This window comes from Xenopus laevis, chromosome 9_10L, assembly GCF_017654675.1.
Source record: "Xenopus laevis strain J_2021 chromosome 9_10L, Xenopus_laevis_v10.1, whole genome shotgun sequence".
In the NCBI taxonomy this organism is placed as follows: domain Eukaryota; kingdom Metazoa; phylum Chordata; class Amphibia; order Anura; family Pipidae; genus Xenopus; species Xenopus laevis.
In genome coordinates, this window is record NC_054387.1 from 104,437,156 (window position 1) to 104,459,717 (window position 22,562).

The 22,562-nt window shown below is 40.4% G+C and overlaps 1 protein-coding gene across 1 annotated transcript in view; it reads left to right on the forward strand.

Annotated features, from left to right (window-relative positions):
- Positions 1 to 8,907: 8,907 nt before the first annotated feature.
- The window catches only part of ttyh3.L (tweety family member 3 L homeolog), an 88,839-nt gene continuing 75,184 nt past the window's right edge, over positions 8,908 to 22,562 (forward strand). The window contains 1 exon segment of the mRNA NM_001091310.1: positions 8,908 to 9,314. Coding sequence (NP_001084779.1) covers positions 9,189 to 9,314 — 126 coding nt within the window. The 5' untranslated portion in view covers positions 8,908 to 9,188.

The window sequence follows — 22,562 nt, forward strand, 5'->3', positions numbered from 1 at the left end:
TACTTGGCACTATACTTTGTTTTTATGCAATTAAAATTTGCCTCCAAGCCTGGAATTAAAAAATAAGCAACTGCTTTGAGACCACTGGGAGCAACATCCAAGGGGTTGGAGAGCAACATGTTGCTCACAAGCTACTGGTTGGGGATCACTGACATTCTAGAACTACCTTCTTCATTCTGTACACCCTGCTGAGTTTCAAACTTTCTCTGGAAGCAAAGTCAGAACAAGAATGATTGATTGGGAGAGTAGGGGTTTTATGGGTGAGCGGCTACACACAATCCTAAGCCATGACAATGCCAGTCATTTAGCATACATGGCTAAAGGAAGAGATTTTCATGAGTCTGAGGACAATTATTTTTGGAGCTTCATAGAAACTGACACAGCCTGCCCAGTTGATGGTTCATGAGCAACAGTGGCTTAGGTAAAAAATGCATAGCTATATGTGAGAATAAAGCCATCATTAGCTGGAGGCCCTTGTGGGTGAAAGTCAGGCTTATGGGGAATACAGGAAATGATTTTATAAATTAAACTTCAAACATCTGCCCATTAACATTGCCATTTTATTGTAGTGGAGTTTTGCCCACGATTCCATTTTATACTACTGTGTGTAATTTGTGTTGGCTTACAGCCCTTTTCACACATCTGCTATATCTATTCTTCTTCCATCCACCATTTATTGGTTTTCAGAAATAAATGTACAAATTTAGGTTTTGCGCTACAGTCACTAAAAAATGGCAGAAATTTTAATACATGGAGTCCTTGAGTTACATACACCCGGCTTGAATACAACATAGGGTAAGGTCACACTGGGCGATTCGGAGAGATTTAGTCTTTGCGGCGATCAATCTCCCCGAATGCCTTACCTCTGTCTTGTGCTGGCTAAAATGAAAAGTCGCCTGCGGCATGGCACACGCAACGCTTCGTATTCCGAAGTCGCTCGGTTTCCTCGTGAGGCAACTTTGAACGACTTCGGAATCCAAAGCGACGCGTGTGCCATGCCGCAGGCGACTTTTCATTTTAGCCGGTGCAAGACAGAGGTAAGTCATTCTTACAAATTCAACGTAAGAACAAACCTATCTGGTACGTAACCCAGGGACTGCCTGTACTGGGCAGTGTGGGGCCGGGTCTATCGGTTAAGCCTTTGGTCACCCACACATAAAGCTGAACATTATACCTCCTCTGTCCCCCAAATACTTGCCTCTATCTCATACGTTGCTGGGTGCCTGATGAGTGCGCCTTGTAGGTCCATTGATTGCCTAGCAACATTATTCCTTCCCCCAAGTGGTTTGCAGTGGCTCATAAGAGTAAAAGTAACATGCACAATTTCATAACTTTTCAGTAACGTGCAACATTTTAGTGGCCCCAGCAATGTATGATACATCGACCCTATCATTTCAGGTCACTGTGACCCCAGTAGTTAATGCATGTCTGCTTGTTGTTGCAGAATAAAGACATCATATGCATTAAATTAAAATGTACTTCTTTGCATTATGTTTAGTCCCTATTTTGCCATTTCTTTTTTTACGAACAGGATATATATATATATTTTTTTTTTATATATATATCACCACATAACCACTTCCTTGCAGCTGCAGAGATATACACGTTGTTTGTGGCTTCAATTTTGACAGTCAAGTGAACTTTTTAAACTTTTGTTCAAAACAGGTTTATGTTTTTACTTGTTTACACATATTTATTGTGTCAGGCTAGCCAAGTCCATTAATGCTAACTTGCAGCCTCCTTCTCAAGCTCACCTTCTTTTCCCTCTCTTTCCAATGGTTTTGTGAAGGATCCCCCAATCCTTAAAGGAGAATTCAACCCCTTATTAAAAAACACCCTACATAGACCCCCTCCCTCCCCCCCCCAGCCTAGCTGCTACCCCGGGTAAATGCCCCTAACTTTTTACTTACCCCTCGGTGGAGATTCAGGGATCAGAGTTCACAGCAGCCATCTTCTTCTCTTCAGTAATCTTTGTGAAGTAAGTGCCGTATCGGCGCAGTTGGAGCAGGCTGCCGGTCCCGAACAACTGCGTATGCGTTGAAAGTCACGGAAATTGCCGAAGCACCAGAAGAAGACCCGATTTACCGAAGAAAAAGAAGATGGCTGCCGTGAACTCCGATGCCCTGAATCTGCACCCGAGGGTTAGTAAAAAGTTAGGGGCATTTACCTCTATGTATTGTTGGAGGGGTAGAGTTTTTTTTTAATAAGGGGTTGAATTCTCCTTTAAGTGGTTCATGTATGCTAGTGAAAGACGGGTGAATGGTCTGCCTTGAAACAAACCGCCATATGTAATAAAAGACACTAAGTTTGCCCAGGAGCAGTAACCCATAGTAACCAATATGATGATTGCTTTTAAACAGATGACTAGTAAATGCTACCTGCTGAGAGGTTGATATGGGTTACTGCTCCTGAACACACTATGGGGCAAATTTACTAAAGGGTGGAAATTCGCCAGCATGAAGTAATTTTGCAACTTCAGTCACCCTGGCGAAAATTCGCAACCTAACGCTGGTGAATTTGCACTCTGGCGAAGGGGCGAAAATACGCAAATTTACTAACATTGGTCTTTTTTTGAACGTGACCTCCTTCGCCAGAGTAAACTTCGCCAGGTTAGAGCAGGAGAAGTGCAATAGAGTAGATAGAAAATCCTAAGCCCCAAAATAGTTGTATATTTTTCTAAGTCCCAAAAACGCTGGCAAAGTGCGGCGAAGGCAACGCTGGCGGATCTACGGAGGTAAGTAAATTTGCCCCAATGGGGTATATTTATCAAAGAATAAAATTCACCACAGTCAGCTAGATTGAATTGCTACATCTCTCCATTCATTTCTATGCGTTTTTTAAAGGCATATTTATCAAATGGTGAACTTTCACTTTTAACTTTTGATAAATACACCTTTAAGAATCCCATAGAAATGAATGGAGAGAGGCGGTATTTCACTCTAGAGGGCTGTGGAGATCTCAAACTTCACTCTTTGCTAAATATACCCCTTAGTGGGTATTATTACATAACCCCAAATATATGCTTTATATGGATAGTCAAGATCAGACTATCCTGCCGGAGTACCAGAGGATTTCCCAATGGGTCCTAGCCTTTGGGCCCCAGCCAAGGACAATTTCCCTTTCACCACTTTCTTATTTGCACTATAAGTCTATATGACACCTCCTTCATTTAGCAGTGTCTACTTGTTGTAAGAGTGAAACCTCAATGTCAAGTTTGTTTAATGGACCTTAGGAGGCCCAGTCCAACACTACAGGTGGTGTTCAGCACAAAGACTGAGCAAGCGCTCCCCTCCAAGTTAAGACGATAAGAGTGTTGGAAGGATTGTACTGTTGGCTTGACTACTACTATTTAAAGCTTTGATATACAAATACAAATCTACAATGGGGTCATATACACCCCACAAGCCTCCACTTAGAAAGCCCTGGCCTACGGAATAAGAGCTAGGTTACATTCAATCAGGGAGATTGGCTGAAAAGACAAGGATTGATCAGATAGGAGCTCACAAACCATTGTATACACAGATAAGTATATCCTTAGAAACATTTACAACTGAAAACTTATTCAGTTATGGTCTATAATTTTTTTGCAGAAAGTACTTAGCTACTGGCTTTCACTGCTCAGAATTGTCTCCATGTCTAATTATTTCAATTCTAAATTTGTACTCTTTCTAATTATCACACAAACCATGTTGATGAGGCATTTCATACTGCTCCGTTTGCATCTGATGTTGTTTATTTCTCAGAAAATAATTGCAAGAAATCTAAAAAGTCTCAGATTTACATTAGGGAGGCAATTCGACCTTCAATGGTTTTGCTAAGCTTATACTGACTGTTTCCTTCACCCACCCTGGGACATACGGTAAAATGCTCAATACGTTCCAGTGCATTGACACAAACTATCACTGTTCTGGGAAGGTGCAATGCTATTTAAATGCATATGGTATATAGGGGTGGATTTATATATCCCCATAACTATTCCTATAGGAATTAAATGTATTGCCTGTTAAAATGCTGTTTGGTGTTGATTCTTGCAAGGGAGTTATTTTGGACGGAAGTGATAGCATATTTATCAAAGGGTTAAAGGCTTCACAACACTGATCTTCCCAAATATTATCAAGACAAATAGCAGGGGCTACAGGAAAGCAACTGTGATGAATATAAAAAAAAGGAAATTATTTCACAGAAGAGCATTTTGAGAATGTTTACTTTCACATCCATGCAGGAAATATATATATTTTGAGTTATTTAGCTTTTTATGTAATCTCAGTAGTCTTATTGCTAGGGTCCAATTGCCCTAGCAACCATGCATTGATAGGAATAAGAGACTGGAATATGGATAGGAGAGGGCCTGAATGGAAAGATGAGCAATAAAAAGTAGCAAGAATTCATTTGTAGCCCTACTGAGCGTTTGTTTTTCAGATGGCATGACCCTCATTTTAAAGCTGGAAAGAGTCAGAAGAAAGAGGCAAATCATTCAAAATATCAAGATGAAAACATGAAGGCCAAATGAAAAGTTGCTTGGCATTAGCCATTTTGTAACATACTAAAAGTTAACATAAAGGTGAAACACCCCTTTAAGGACAGTGACACTTAGGGGCACATTTACAAAGCTCGAGTGAAGGATTCAAATTAAAAAAACTTCGAATTTCGAAGTGTTTTTTGGGCTACTTCGACCATCGAATGGGCGAGTTCGACCTTCGACTACGACTTCGACTATGAATCGAACGATTCGAACTAAAAATCGTTCGACTATTCGACCATTCGATAGTCGAAGTACTGTCTCTTTAAGAAAAACTTCGACCCCCTAGTTCGGCAGCTAAAAGCTACCGAACTCAATGTTAGCCTATGGGGAAGGTCCCCATAGGCTTGCCTGTGTTTTTTTGATCGAAGGATATTCCTTCGATCGTTGTATTAAAATCCTTCGAATCGTTCGATTCGAAGGATTTAATCGTTCGATCGAACGAATAATCCTTCGATCGTTCGATCGTAGGATTATCGCTAAATCGTTCGACTTCGATATTCGAAGTCGAACGATTTTAGTTCCTAGTCGAATATCGAGGGTTAATTAACCCTCGATATTCGACCCTTAGTAAATCTGCCCCTTAGAATTAGTATCTGTCTCTTTTCCGTGAAAACAAACCTCCCTAGGTATCTATGATAGTCTGACTGGGGAGTCTGTTGCCAGAGAAGGCTCAAATTAGACCTTTGGCTGATGAAACCCTCACAGATGTGCTCAGAAAGCTGAATAAGCAGAAGTATTGTCAGGCCCTAAGGGCTTAACTCTATGGCGGGACTTTTTCTGACAGTTGTGTCGTATGCATGTAGTTTTTAGGTGAGATGTTTCTTACATTATATTCAGCGCCTCCAACTTGCCGCCTGTGCTTCCTCTCAGCATGTCGGAACGGAAGAAGTCGCGCCATGGAGTTCAGCCCTAAGACTTTAGCAGTTGCATTACTGAAACTGAATGCATTACTACTGGTTTCGTTTTCCTATACCTTCTATTCTTGTAGGACTTCCATGGACTGTGATCTTTGCCTGACTAATCTTACTTACTAATTTTACCCGCCGGCTCCCCTGCACAGCCTGGAAAATAGGGATGCACCGAATCCACGAATCACTTCGATATTCAGCCAGGATTCTGCCGAATCCTTGTGCCTGCCTGCCCGAATGAATCTGAATCGTTAAAATCGTGACTTTTCGTCACAAAACAAAGGAAGTAAAAAAAATTTTTGCTGCGCACTTGTGCCCGGCTCTATTTTTCACTGATTTGCATATGCAAATTAGGGTTCGGATTTGGCAAATCTTTCACGAGGATTCGGGGGTTTGGCCGAATCCAAAAAAGTGGATTTGGTGCACCCCTACTGGAAAAGGAGGCAGCAGGAAGTGAAACAGATGGGTGGGACTAGTAAGGTTTTTGCATAATTTCAATAAAGTAATCAGAAACAAACAGGGCCGGATTTCTGTACTTGGTGCCCCTAGGTCGCCAGGTACTAACGCTTGCTGCTTTCACTCACCCCTGCAGATGGGCCACTTCTCAATAAACATTTAGCATATTCTTTTCTGTCAGAATTTGTGTTGGAATGGTGTCATTTCCACCAAGGCATGGTCTCTGATCATCTTGTTGCAAGTAAAGGTGGCCATACACGGGCCGATAAAAGCTGCCGACAGACCGTGTCAGCAGTTTATTGGCCCGTGTATGGGGCCCCCCGACGGGCTTCACCGATCGAAATCTGGCCGAAAGTCGGGCAGATCTCGATCGAATGGGACAAAAAATCCCGTCTGATCGCGGCCGCATCTATTCGTTCATGCGGTCCCGCGATCCGACCGACCGTTTGGATCCGATCGCTGGGCCCTAGGGCCCACAATCGGATCAGCCCGATATTGCCCACCTCAAGGTGGGCATATCGGAGGGAGATCCGTTCGTTTGGCGACATCGACAAACGAGCGGATCTCTCCATGTATGGCCACCTTAAATTGCGGAGCCCTGGAATTAACTGCAGGTCAGGCAGCTATTTCTGGTGTTCCGTTCCGTCAATACATCATTTTGAGAGCAAGTAATTAGAGCAGGGTGCTTTGGTGCATCCCGAAAAATGAGAAGGAACATCAGTGAGCCATGTAAGCAGGGCCGGATTTCCGTACTTGTACTTGCGCCAGATCCTAGTGCCTGCTGCTTTCCCGCTCTCTGTGTGAGTGAATACGCTAATAGCTGGGGGGCTGCGGCTCCCCAGTGCTAACTGGAACACGTCCGGCGGCATTTCCCGCCCTAGGCCCGGGCCTTTGTGGCCTCACCACAAATCCGGGCCTGGAAACAAAACGTACATTCCTTCTATATATAAAAGAGTTTAATGCACTGGTACAGTCTTGTTTTTTTTACATAGGTCTCCTTTAATAATTCGCCCTTGTACTTTCACTGATTCGATTTTGTAGCCAAGAGGTCTGCGTCAGGTCATGGACACAGGGCAATCCTGCAGATATGGTTGCCACCTTTTTTTGGAAAAAAATTACCAGCCTGAGTCTATTATTTTTATTTTCCTGCCCTAATATTGTCATAAAGCATAATTTATACCAGTCATGCAGTAATTGGATTAAAAAGCTGTCTGGTTGAGAGGGGAAATGTGGCACCCCTACATGGCAATTCTGTTTTATAGAAATAATTGCTGTAAGAGTAGGACCAGTGTACTAATTTCTAGGCACACAAATAGGGTCTCCACTTTTTATGGAAAATAAATACCCTCCTGTATTTTTATCTGTATGGTTCCTCCATAATAATAACACTGACATTTGTACCAGCCAGGGGAGGTGACACTCCTGAGCACAAACCGTGCCCTGTGTTGCAAGCAGCAAGATCAACTGCTTTATACAAGCCCACCTCGCTTTCCAAACCTACATTTGTTCCCTTAAAGTTACAGGAGGAAGCTTTTCGCCGCCCCTTGTAACTGGCCGTTCACTGCTGCCTGAGTCACCTTGCCTCATGGCAGGAACGGCCCTGGTTATTGCTCTGCAAATGCATTGTTATTGCTACATTTTATTACTTATATTTCTGTCCACACAATCCCGTTTCTAATCCTGTCTCTTATTCAAATCAGTGCATGGTTGTTAGGGTAAGTTGCACCCTAGCAACCAGACTGCTGGAATTGCAAACTGGAGAGCTGCTGAATAAAAAGCTAAATCACTCAAAAGCCACAAATAATAAAAAAATTAAAACCAACTGCAAATTGTCTCAGAATATGACTCATCAGACTAAAAGTTAACTCAAAGGTGAACAACCCATTTAAGTTAACTTTTAGTATGTAATAGAATGGCTAATTCTAAGCAACTTTTTAAATGACCTTCGTTGTTTCTTTTTTATTGTTATTTAATTATTTGCCTTCTTCTTCTGACTTCCCAGATTTCAAATGGGGATCACAGACCCCATATACAAAATGAATGCTCTGTAAGGCTGCAAATGTATTGTTATTGCTGCTTTTCATTACTCGTCTACCTATTCAGGCCTCTCCTATTCATATTCCAGTCTCTTACTCAAATCAGTGTATGGTTGCTAGGGTAATTTGGACCCTAGCAACCAGACTGCTAAAACTGTAAACTGCAGAGCTGCTCAATAAAAAGCTAAATAACTCAAAAACCACAAATAATAAAAAATGAAAACCAATTGCAAATTGTGTCAGAATATCACTCTCTACGGCGCGCCATACTAAAAGTTAATTTACAGATGAACAACCCCTTTAAGAGACGATTTTCCAGTTTTTAAACTGGAAATTCGGCTTCGCTAGTGCAGAAAGCGCAAAATGCGCTTGTTGCGCTAGCGACGCACCCCCTTTTGACACAACGCTAAACTTTTAAGTGCAGAGATGGGGCGACATCGGGGTTGTTGCCTCAGGCGGCAGCAGCGCACGGATTGCTCGTGGCAGTAACAGAGTATTCTTTTTTCAGATGGGGTCCGTGACCCCCATGGGAAAGCTGGAATGAGTCAGAAGGCAAATAATTAAAAAACTTTAAAAAATGTAAAGACCAATTGAAAAGTTGCTTAGAATTAGCCATTCTATAACATACTGAAAGTTAACTTAAAGGTGAACGACCCCTTTCAATGTGAACCTTTACCCTTCAGCTTCCCTATCAGCTAGCAGAGGATGATGGGAACTGTAGTTCTGCGACAGACGGTCACGGGTTGTGCCTACATGACAAAGGGAAAGAGGAAAGCATGAGATCCGAGGGTGGGAAAGGAGAAAATCACGCATCAGGTTGGAGGGACTAAATTCCTCCCAGATAAGGAATTGAGAAGGATGAGCTCAGGTTATCAGAGGGGGCGGGGCTAAAGGCAGGGGCGGGATTGAGGAGAGGGGAAAGTATCTGCCCCAGACAATGGAGGAGGAGAAATGAAAGGGAAGGACCGGGCTGGAACAGGAGAGGAGGAGCTGAGGCACATCGAGTCTCAGGCGAACAAAGAGCCGGAGCTCGGGTGCAGTGCCAGGGACTGGCTGGAAAGGGGGGGTCGCAGTGGCAGCTCCGGTTACACAGACTCGCTGCTGGCTATGAGTAGGGGGCGGTGTAGGAGCTCCGAGCTCTCAAGTTAGTGGGAATAGGGAATGGAGGAGGGGAAGAGAGCGTGAGACAGCTGCCCTCCTCCCTCTGTCTTCGGGTACCCCATGGCTGGAAGGCCCCGGCTTTGAGTCGTGCTGCTTCCTACCGACATGGCCGCTGCCATCAGCTACACCCCACCGTGGTGGGTCAACCTGCTGCACCGGCTCCCCCACTTCAACCTACAGTGGGAGAGTCTAAATGGTGATTTCCGCCCACAGGACCCGGACTACCAGCAGGTAAGGAAACGGGGGATCTCATGTGGCACCTGGGTACGGGGGTGTCCTCTACTATTGATGTCATACATTAGTAATATGAATGTTAGAATCCTATCAGTAGAGGCTGCCCTGTACTTCAATGAAACACTTAGTATACGGTCCCTTGTTACTGCGGCTGATACAACATGCCTGTATTCTGATCCCTCTGCCTTATTTACTGTTTGTGTTTGCTTGCCCTCTGGGGATCTCCAGCTGTTGATCTGGCACTAGCTCTCAAGGAATTCTGGGAGTTGTAGTTAAGCTTTTTTTTGTTTTGCTGTTAGCAGCTGTAATGTAATAGTTATACACCACCCAATATAGTCTCTATAAATGGGCTTCCTCTATTTTCTCCCTGGGCTGCAATGTGGCCATGCAATGAAGTGATAATGTTACATTAGGCTGCAATACCAGGGACTCCCCCATATGGTGACATTGTGTCTGCCATGTAAATAAACCTCCTGCTTGAGGACGAGTTGCTCTTCACATACACTATATATATATATATATATATATATATATATATATATATATATATATATATATATATACACACACAGCTGCTGGGAATGCCCTACATTCTTCTAATTATCAATATATATATATATATATACAGCTGTGGGATCAGTTATCTGGAAACCCATTACCCAGAAAGCTCCTGGAAAGACCGTCTTCCCCTAAACTCTTATCTAATAATTCACATATTTCAAAAAGGATTTCCTTTTTCGCTGTAATAATAAAACAGTACCTTGTACTTGATCCAAGCCAAGATAAAATGTATCCTTACCGGAAGCAAAACCAGCCTTAATTAGTGTTAAAATTATTTTCTAGTACACTTAAGGCATGAAGCTTCAAATTACAGAAAGTTCTGTTATGCGGAAAACCCCAGGTCCTGAGCTTTCTGGATAACCAGTTCCATACCTGTGTGTGTGTGTGTATATCTATATCTGACATATTCCACAAACCTTCACAGAGATGATATGTATTTTTCATCCGTCTCTGCCCCAGTGGAGCTTACAGTCTAAAGTATTTATCACATTCACACACACACACTATGGTTAGTTTTATCAGGAGCCAATTATATATATTTGGGGTGTGGGAGGAAACCCAGAGAACCCTGAGGAAACCCACACAGACGTAGGAAGAACTTAACAGTAAAGGTGGCCTCAGACGCATGCAGATAATATTGTACGAAATGAATTTTTGTCAGATATTTGGTGCGTGTATGGTGGGAAAAGAGCCGACCGATATCGGCAGAAGACTTGGATATCGGTCGGCTCGTCGATCAGGCTGGACGGAAAATTTTGATCGGGTGCCTTTGAAGGGACCCAAACATCGGCCATTGTTAGTGCTGAATGTCAGATACAGGTAGAATTCTATTGTTTCTTCCCATATATCTACCTGTGTATCTGACGATTCAGCTCTACACGTGTGTATTGAAACAAACGATCTTTCTTGGAAAGATCTTTTCCAAGAAAGATCGTAATTGTTACATCTATGGCCACCAGTCTTTGGGACTGCAGAGGTGCCTACCACTATGCTGCCCCCATCAAACATAACCAGTGTGTGGCCCTGGAGGTGTAGTGTAACTTTAACTTGACAATACCTATAGGCTGCTGGAGGATTCTGGGTGTTGTAGTTCACAGATGGCTACAGGGCATCAGCTTGAACATTCCTTCTCTGCACATGCCTAAACCATATATATTAAAAATAATAGCTGTCTAATTAAAAGCCAACCCCTTTGCCTCAATCACATATGCTGCATTCCTCATACATTATGTTGTGAAGCTTTTTGCAGAATGAAGCTTTGTTACATTTGTGTGGGAAAAAATGGCCACCCTTGTGCGTATCTGTAGCCTGGATTCTGGAATACTAGAAGGCTGCCTTTGCTTATCCTGTGCCCCCTGTTCACAATTCCTGGATTGCTCATATTAAACCTTTTAGCCATTTTTCTTTTGCCTTAGAAACTTCACGGAACATTCTGACAACTACTATTTACAGTCTGCTACAATTTTGCGGCAGTTCACAGCTGACAACCTTCACCTTATTTGTGTTCCGTACTGTGAATGGGTTAATAGAAGCAGGCTGTTCTATCCTGTGGAAATGAGTAGTGCCCTAAATTATGTGCCTCTTGGGGCCCGCACCTCACTGCTCTGCTGTTTGTTTCTTCATATTTCTGGCGACAAATGGCTTGTGGAATTCTGCTTATCCAGCTGTGACACATAAGAAGCTGTGCAGTGAATTACAGCCCCATTTAACACTTTGCAGATGAACAAGTGGCAAATGTGTGGAGTCAGGTTTATAAAAAAAGCAACTTTTTGTTTTTACCTGACATGTACAAATCATTATCAAGGTAATAATGTAGCAGGAAAGCAAGGCCGGTTATTGTGTTGGCATGAGACATGCCACAGCACTTGGCACTTTTGTTCAGAAACCATAAAATTACTGGGTTTGGTAAATGCGGTGTGATACATTTGTTAACAGACTTCACAATGAGAACAACCGTACTGTATATCTAGGAATTGTGTCTTATCTCTTCTCTACAGCTGCTAAAGAAATAAGAATGTCCAATACATTGTTCAGTGGTATAGTATGAGAGGCTAGATTTGTTTGGTGATTGTGTGTAGATAGAATTTGTGGGAAGGACTTTACTGCTTGGTTATAATCCCTATGGTCTGTTATTGATTAATGGGGTGTAGACTGTAGTCCCTTTTGTATGGCATGCCATTCTTGTTATCAGGTTAGTATCACTTTAAAGGAGACATTTTGTGTAAAAAAAACAAAAACAAAACAAAAAACATATCAGTGCATTATACCCATTGAATTGTGCTTAAAAAGTAGTGTTTTAGGCTGATTTATTGAATATTTCTGCAAAAACCCTAATAATCCCTACATTCTCTTCCACTTCCTACTCCCTGAATTCCCAGGCTGTGCAGGGGGCTCTCGACTCACTGCACTGTAGGACAGGAACCAATCGGCAACTAGCAGGACCTGATAGGGAACTGAAGCCTGTCTTTGCTTGTGTGACTGTAGTGCTTTGATTGGCTGTCCCCCTCCTACTGTGTTTCTGGCAGGGACCTCTAGGACACACCCACCCCTCATTTGAAACACAGACAGGGACCAGAGAACATCTATAGGGAGCTCCAATAAAGGGGCTATTTTTAAACATATTATTAATTTTTAGCACCATGTAAAAGCAACACCATATATTACTTCTAATTGCCTACACAATTAGGGTTTTTTCATTTATCCTATATGTCTCCTTTAATAATATTTAATAAGCTTTTTAAAGGGGTGGTGTACTTGTAATTTAACTTTTAGTATGTTATAGAAAGACCAATTCTAAACAACTTTTCAATTAGTCTTCATTGTTTTATTTTTTATAGTCTTTTTTTAATTATTTGCCTTCCAGCTTTTAAATGGGGGTCTCTTGTAAAAATAAATGCTCTGTAAGGCTACACATTTATTGTTATTGCTACTTTTTATTACAAATCGTTCTATTCAGGCCTTCTCCTATTCATATTTCAGTCTCTTATTCAAACCAATGCATGGTTACTAGGGTAATTTGGACCCTAGCAACCAGATTGCTGAAATTGCAAACTGGAGAGCTGCTGAATAAAACTCTAAATAATTAGAAAACTACAACAAAAGGAAATTCTGTATAGTAATGTTCCACTGTTTTTTATTTTATAGGACTAGGACTCCGTATTTAGGGAGTATGACCTTATACATGGCTACATGCCAGCAGTGGAATTACATCCTGTGGCCAAATGCTCAGGCCTTTACTGCATTTACTGCCACTGTTAATTACTGTATATCCAGAACCAGAAATTGAACAAATCCAATAATATAAACAAGGGAAACTTGTTTGCTAAGGCAGGGGACATAGTGAGGTTACTTTGTAGCATATGGAGAATGCAAACGCTCTCACCAATAACTGTGAATAGGTTTGATGAACAGGAAACGGTGAGCTCATACTTTCAGGGAATAATAATAATAAATGGAACTACAATCTTTGAGATAAGAAATGGGCCTTATACCCCTCTGGAAAACAATCTGCCTGGCATGCATTGAAACTACCCTTGTACTCCCATGGGCAATATGGAATTTCATTTTAATATGTTAAATCAAAATTGCAAGTGGGACTAAAGCCATAAATGTCCGAGTCTTTAGTTGTCACTTTAGGTTAATGGCATGAGCTGATTTTTCTTTAAAAGTAAAACAAAAAAAAAATCATTACAATAGTTTTACCTTCTGTGAACTCTGAGCCTCCACAGCCACCTCTTTCTCTTTTGCATGCAAGTCCATGCCTTAGGGATTGACCGATTCAGAGTGTCCCAATCTGAATATTGCTGTTGCTGCTAAGTTGGGACACAATGTGAACCTTTGTGGGCCCGAGGCTGTGTTCTGCACGCATGGGAGACTCTGCAAAACTATTGCTGCCTGTGCTTTTTTTTTTTTTAATTTTTTTTTTTAGAACTGGACTGCAGACCCCCCCCCCTCACAGTCCTTGGTTGGAAAGTGCTTATATACCAAAATAGGGGATTTTTTTTATATTGAATTGTCATTAATCTGTTCAATGTTAATATTTTACAGTTTCATGGAGACCTTTTCATGACAAGGCGTATTGAGGACCATTTGCCTCTTTTAAAGCAGTAGCAGCTGCTGTTTGGGCTCTTACTGATGTGCGGTTGAAGCTGCGCTCCCCTGCGTTCCGTTTTTCAGTGTTCAGCCGCAGGGGAGCACAGGAATAGACGCATTTAGCTTTTTTCAATGGGGCTGTACTCGCGCAGGCGCGTGTAGGTGCCGAACGCAGGAAAAATGCAGCACGTTGCGTCTCAACCTGCGTTCAGCGCCTACACGCGCCTGTGTGAGTACAGCCCCATTGAAAAAAGCTAAATGCGTCTATTCCTGCGCTCCCCTGCGGCTGAACGCAGAAAAACGGAACGCAGGGGAGCGCAGCTTCAACCGCTCATCAGTAAGAGCCGTTAGTGTTCCAAACCTTGATGCCTGTATATAAACATTAGCCCTTATTAGCCACAGCTGTTTCTAAGATGCACATATGCATGAATAGCCTTTTAAAAAAGCATTGGGATTTTTAGCATTTTTTTTTGTTTATTGTACTGTAATATGCTTGATTAAAAGTACAAGACCAGTATTTATTTATATCATGCCATTCTCCAATAGGGCAGTGCTCCTATACAAGCTCAATTAGGTTGCTAACACTTTACTATTGCTATGAAGTGCAACACTAGCCGTCCTGCACGACATTAGGTTCAGATTCGAGGTACAGTAATGGCAGGGTGATTTGGTGTAAGTGGAAGCCAAAGTGCTCAAAAGCACTCCTTCATGAATTACAAGGGACTTCTGCTGTTTCGTGCAGCCTAACCATGGCACTAAAAAGTTTTGAGTTCATATTAGCTGCACTGGTACTTTCTGCCAATTTCCATTTAGCCCAGAGTGACACTCTTAATCTTCCTTTAGCTTTAGTTTCTATTTTTCCCATCTCAAAATGTAAAAATAGAATATAAAAACAGCAATGACTCCATGGCATAGTTGATAAGGGCAAGACCCAGTTTGTCTTAGACACTCCATATGGTACCCATGCTACATTAAAGGAACAGTAACATCAAAAAATTAACATGTTTTAAAGTAAAACAATTATAATGTAGTGTTGCCATGCACTGGTTAAACTGCTGTTTGCTTCAGAAATTGTTTACAGTGGAACCTCAATTTTACATCCCCTGATTTTAGGTTTCCCCTCATTTTACATTGTTGTTTTGTAGTCCCACCTATATATTATGCATAATACATTTCCCTGATTTTATATTTTCCTGGATTTTAAACCATTTTTTCTGGTCCCCTGAAAAACATAAAATGGGGGTTCTACTGTATATAAATAAGCTGTTGTGTAGCAATGGGGGCAGCAATTCCAAGGAGAAAAGGCCCAGGTTACACAGTAGATAAGCTCTGTTGAACATATTGGTGTTATCTGTTATCCACTATTTAACCTGTGCCATATAGCCTATTTTCAATTTCCGCCATTGCTACATAGCAGCTTGTTTATATGAACTATAGTAGTGTTTCTGAAGCAAACTCATGGGTTTTACCAGTGCAGGGCAACACTGCATTATATTTTCATTACTTTAAAACACTTTCATTTTTTGGTGTTACTGGTCCTTTAAGGGGCAGATTTATCAAAATTGTGAGCTTAGAGTTTAATAAATAAAAAATCACTCATTTCTATTCATTCCTATGGGGTTTTTAGAACTGTATTTATCAAATAGGGTGTTCTAACTTTCACCCATTGATAAATACAGTATTAAAAATCCCATCGGAATGAATAGAACATGGGTGAGTTTTTATTTATTACATAAAAAAAAATAAATCTGCCCCTAAGACGTGACACTTTATTTCCAGGAAAGATGCAGAAACTCTTTATCGATATTTGTTGGGGCATGTTAAACAACAACATCCAATGAGATAAGTTAATGAAGCTAGTGCATTTAAATTCCCTGTTTTTGGTAACTGGTAAAAATGTGGCTGCCTAGTCTGCAATGCTGATCATGGAGACAATTCATTTTTTTTACCCCTGGCTGCACAACTAAGATAATCTCAAGGGTTCTTGAATGTCCCAACATGCTACAGCTTGCTTCTTACAGAGGCAACATCTCATTGGGTAGCCCTGTGTAACCCTAAGCCTAAATTAGTACTGTCATAATGTTGTGTAATTATCCATCTGGGATTTCGCCAACGTCACAATATCTGACAATACTCTTGCATGGAACTGCAGTCTCTTGGGAATAGTATAGCACTGGATCACTGTGAGATGTTTTTTCTGTGAGATGTTTGTTTCATCACCAGCAGCATACAGTACTTTAGTCTGGTATGTTAAGGCTGCACAATACTCGTATTAACAGCTAAATATTTGCAACTGACTACTGGATTTACAGTGGGAATCAACCCCATGTTGTCATTGAGAGGACCTCTGTTTGTGAACCGCTATGACAATAAACCACATATTCTTTACAAAAAAACCTGTAACAAAGGTTCAGGCTGCTTCTGTGTGGCATAGCATTTTGCAAGTGTCGATGCCCTTGTAGACTTAAAAATGCTATGCCACATAGGAGCAGCCTTAATCTTTGTTACAGGTTTTTTTGTTTTTTTTTTGTAAAGAATGTGTTTTTTATTGACATAGTGGTTCACAAACATTAGAGGCTTTGTGCTGCTGGAGTTGCCAACACTGTACTGTAATGTTGAATGATGAAAAAGTTCAAAATCATTATGTGCTATGATGTTGGGTGGCGGCCGAGTTCACAGTCGATGATGTCCTATGCTGTTGGATGGCGGCCAAGTTTACAGTCAGTGATGTCCTATGCTGTTAGCTGGTGGCCTAGTTCACAGTCGATGATGTCCTATGCTGTTTGATGCTGGCCAAGTTCAAAGTTGATGATGTCCTATCCTGTTGAATGGTGGGGAATGCTCAAAGTCGATGTTGTCCTTTGCTGCTTTATGGTGGCCAGGTTCACAATCCGTGATGTCCTATGCTGTTGAATGGTGGCCAAGCTCATAGTCAATGTTGTCCTATGCTGCTTTAAGGTGGCCAGGCTCACACTCTGTGTTGTCTTATGCTGCCGGATGGTGGCTTAGTTCACAATCAGTGATACCCAATGCTGCTGGATAGTGAGTTCAAAGGCAGAAAGGATTTTTTTATTTCTGCTGGATGATACAGAAGACCAGAGTGCTGGAATAAAACAAAAAGTAGCTGCAGCTGGTGAATACAATAATGTAGAAACAGGTGTTGTGCTGATTTACCTTCCAGACGTGATATTCATAGCACTGTTACCTTGGGAACTGGGATTTATTCTTCTCTGGGGAGCCGTTTATGTATTGATACCAAAAATGAGACCTGTTTTATAATTATATTTGCTCATTGGCCTTGGGATGATATGATTCCTGCCAAAGGGACATGGGCCATTGAAACATCAATATATTAATGAGCAAAGCAAGGCATAGTTACAGCGAGTGAAAGCTCTTTAGTCCCTATAGCGACTTTCTGTGTGGGGAGGGGTTGATGCTTTTAAAGTGGGGGGTAGTTTGCTTTCCTCAGCACTTAGCCTATCAGTCAGTTGAAATGAAGGCATCTTCATATTATTATAATGTGTTCTATGCTTCTCATGTACATGTGGATCAGTTGGTGACGGACATGGTTGCCTAGTTCTGTATTGTCATCACTTAAACTTGTTATACATGGGCCAATACAAGCTGCTGAGTCAGCAGCTTAATGGACTGTATATGAGGACCTTCTGTCTAATGTGCCTAAAAATCGACCAGATACATATTAGGTAGATTAGAAAACCTCTTTGTGCAAGGCATTGTTTATTGAACGTGGTTCTCGTCCAACAGGGCCTGGTAGCCAAACAGATCGATTATATGGAAAGTTAGTCTGAATTTGTGTAACAATGTACCCCTCATGCTAAAATGTAACAACCCAAAAACCTTGATTTTAAAGGTGTATAAAGAAATTTGGCATCAATGTTCAGGCATGATGTTGTTCTAATGGCAGTGTATCTGCTGGATAGTAGCCAACCATAGTTTTCCTAGAAAGCCTCAAACTTCTTTGCTTATGTATTGCCTTCCTTTCTTTGAAACTATTGCATTAGGTATAGGACCTGCTATCCAGAATGTTTGGAACCTGGGGTTTTCCGGATAACAAATCTTTCTTAATTCTACTAGAAACTCATGTAAACATTAAATAAACCCAATAGGCTTTCAATAAGGATTAATTATATCGAAGTTGGGATCAAGTACAGGGTATTGTTTTATTATTACAGAGAAAAAGGAAATTATTTAAGAATATTTGGATAAAATGGAGTCTATGGAAGATGGGCATTCCCTAATTATGGGTTTCCAGATAACCAATCCCATACCTGTAGTATGGTAAAGCCAAGGCAGTCTAACATATTTGTGATTGTCACATATAGCGATTAACCACTCCTATTCATTTTGCTAGCAGCCAAGGACAATGAGTCCCCTGGGACATAATCTGTGTAATCCTGGGGATGTATCTGCTGATCCGCCCCTGCATTAGGTTAATTCAAATGCATACTATTATATTATTGTTTGATGTTAGGCTGACAGTCACTGGACATATTCTGCAACTTTATCTGGGGCACTTCTCCCAGGAAAAAAGATGTTGCGACAAAACACCAGGAGTTTCCTTTGAGAAAAAAATTAAAGAAAAGCAATGTGTGCCAAAACCGATTTAGTTCTTATTAAAGTTATGTTATTCAAAGAACATGCAAGGCATTTTAGGAATTGAAGTTTTGGTTGACGGGAAGCTGACAGCTGCTGCATTGTTTCAGTTGTACATGTAGTGGGGATAAACAATGAAAAGTATAGCAATTGACAGACAGTATATTTAGTAGCAATTACATTTTACAAATAACTTTCAAATTATTACAAGGGTTAAGTGGAATGGAAGTGGCTTAGAACCAAAATTGCATTCATTATGCGAAAGTTTAGATTTGGGTTTACTCCTCCATTTAGCACTTAAAGAGTAGTGAGAGCAATGTAAGTAATGGAAGAGTGCAATGTCTCATCGATTTAGCTCCTAATGCTTCATCTTCACAGACTGGCACCCTGTTCTAGGTAAGCACTTTATTTATTATAAAACACAAATTTCAGCGAGTCATGTGACAGAAATGACATCAGAACTCACAGATTATAACTGATGACAACAGAACTCCCTGTTTATAAGGATATAATTTACAAGATATTTTGTGTATTATATATATATATATATATATATATATATATATATATATATATATATATATATATATATATATATATATATATATATATATATATATATATATATATATATATATAAAAAATATAATCTTCACTAGGGCAGCACCCTGCTGACGTTGTGTTCCCTGGGTACACGGTAAAAAATCCAAATACTTCAAAAAGACCAGCAACACCAGGATTTTTGTGTATCAAAAAAAAGTGTATTCAATTATTGCATGAATAGGCGACGTGACGTTTCGGTCCACGCAGGGACCTTCCTCATGGCGATGAGCAAGGTCCCTGCGTGGACCGAAACGTCACGTCGGCTATTCATGCAATAATTGAATACACTTTGTTTTGATACACAAAAATCCTGGTGTTGCTGGTCTTTTTGAAATATATATATATATACTGTATGTATGTATTTTTATATGCATTATGTTATCCTTGCTGCGAGATATGCACTCATTATTATCCAGCCCGATATTAATGGCTGATATTGATTGATGGTTGCAATTGATTGGTGTAACATTTAGTTTATTCTGGCTGTGATTTAGGGCAATGGTATGGTTTATCATCATTCCCTTGTGCAATAAAGAGCTAGGTGAGACCATATCTTTATAATACACATGTGCAGTTGACACCTGGGAAGTACATGTATGGAACCTTTTTTTTCTGGAATGCTCAGGACCTTGGGTTTTCCATATAAGGGGTCTCTCTGATGTCTACTAAAAATCATTTAAAACTTAATGAACCCAATAGGATTGTTTTGCCTCCTGTAAAGGTTAATTATATCTTGTTTGGATCAAGTACAAGGTACTGTTTTATTATTACTGAGAAAAAGGATTTTTTTTTTATTTGAATTATTTGATTAAATTAGAGTCTATGGGAGATGGCTATACTATAATTCAGAGCTTTTTGGAAAACCGGTTTCTGGATAACAGATCCTATACCTGTACAGGCTCTTTGGCACTTAATTTGTCATGCATTTAGGTCCATACCTGACCACTCTATTTACGTGTCTGTGTATTTTGGGCGACATACATGATCTGAATGGAGTGAACCTATTTGTGGGGTCAGAAGTCGATCTTGAGTTGCTTATCTTTTCAACTTGGTCATCTGACGGCTCAACCTAGTGAAAAAGAAGAATTTTTTCCTTATAGTGTTGCAGCTCATTAGTGTGTGTAGATGTGTATGTTTACATGGTATCTGGGATAATAATCATCTGTTTTCTTGGAATTCTTCCTCCGACCATAGGGGTGATGTATCTGAAAGGAAGTTCATGAGTCATAGCTGTGGCTTTTGTTACATTCTTTGCTAGACCTTGTTATGCTGTCCTTCCGTCCTTCCTCCCCCCCACCCCAAGCATGTGTGGAGGGTGTTATGGGTTTGGAGAATCTGTGTGGGAAAGCCAAGGTTTTGTGTATTTTTCAGTGAGTTCTCATGGCTATATCAGTGTGATTGCAGTCTGCAAGAGTTATTAACTTTTCCTGTTTAACAAAACCTCTCCAAATGCAACTTAAAAGACTGTCTGATGATTCCCTGCCGAAAGATGGAGGGGGTTACTGTATAGGACGTAACTGTTGTACCAGTGTATTGTGAAGAGGCTTGAGTGAATAGAGAGTCGAGGCTACTGCTGCACATTCCAGGGTCCACGTTTATGTGTATGCATATATAATACACAAAAGCCATGTCTTGTATCTCATATCTTGTAAATTATATCCTTATAAACGGTGAGTACTGATGTCATCAGTTATAAACGGTGAGTAGTGATGCCATTTCTGTCGCAAGACTCACTGAAACTTGTGTATTATAATAAATAAAGTACCCCCAGTTGCAAAATATGAGGATATTAGAAGTTACCTCGGAGTTCCATGACCTGTATAAAAGCACTCGGCCTTCGGCTTCGTGTTTTTAAATGGTCACAAAACTCCTCTGTAACTTATAATATCCTTATAATTTACAAGAGGGGGTACTTTATTCTCTATATATCTGCAAGCCAGTCCACCCTGAATACACCTACCCGCTCCATTTATCTTGCTCTTATCAAAGGGGCATAGAATTTTTTATTATATTCAAAGAAACCAATAGTTCCTTCTGCTGTTATGGGGGTTATTTATCAAAGGTCGAGTTGATTTTTACCTGGAAAATCTTAGTTTTCGGTCAAAAACTTGAATTTTCAGGTTAAAAAAAAATTGAAATTAAATTTTTCGAGATTTAGCAAACCCGAAGCTGGAAATAGCTTGAATCCGAAAAAACACCAGCTAAAACCCGTCAAGGTCATGTAGAATTTAATGGCAGAGGTCCCTTAAACCATTTGAAGATGTTTGTAGCCTTCATGATGATCGATTCCATCGATTTGAGTGTTATCCAGAATGCTCGGGGCCTGGGGGTTCCTGGATAACTGATATTTCCGTAATTTGGTTCTTCATTCCTTAAGTCTACTAGAAAATCATATAAACATTAAATAAACCCAATAGACTTGTTTTGCTTCCAATAAGGATTAATTATATCTTAATTTGGATCATGTACAATGTACTGTTTTATTATTATTATTATTATTATTATTATTATTATTGCAAAAAAAGAAATCATTTTGAAAAATTTGGATTATTTGGATAAAATGAAGTCTTTTTTTTTAACGGATGCATTTTAGTTTTTTATGCCGACTACACTAATTCGAGTTTTTCCATTCGAGATTTTTCATAAATCAGAAACCAATAGAGCTGTGAGTTTATTCGAGGCATAAAAAGTCTCGCAAACCTCTAAAATATAACTTTTTAATAAATAACCCCTATATGTCCCCTATATGTCACCAAGGATACTGGATAATAGCTCCAAGGTTCAGGTCCTTGTTTCTTACCCTTGGTCCTTAGTGCATGAGCCCTTATGTGTTGGAGTTCAGCAACATCAGTAGACCACAGTTAATGAAGCATGGCTTTAGGAAGCTTATGTCATGTATTTTTGCATTGTGGCTGCGATCTGGAATTTTATATTGCTTTATTTATGAGCAGAATGTAACAAGTGGTCTTCTGGCACATACATTTCCCCACAGTACCTCCCAAACTCTGCAGATATTCTTGGTAAGCATTAAGCAGAGATGACTTCTTTATATTGACCATGTGGGATTTTTTTGACGCCAAACTGTCCAGAAATGCTCACATCTGCTGCTTGACCTCACCGGCAAATGACTGTAAACTCTGTTAAATGAGGTCTTGTTTCAACTGGAATACTAAGGCTGACCAATCAGAAGGTTAAAACGATGACCAGGAAATATACTAAAAACAAAGATTTTTATTATATTTTGTTTTCACAATTGTTGCTGATCTCCTTTGAAACGTAACAAGACTAATTTCCATTAGTTATAGGCATTATTCATTTATAAAGTCATTTTACGGCAGCCCAACTTGTATGGCCACCAATGTCTTGTTAAACTTG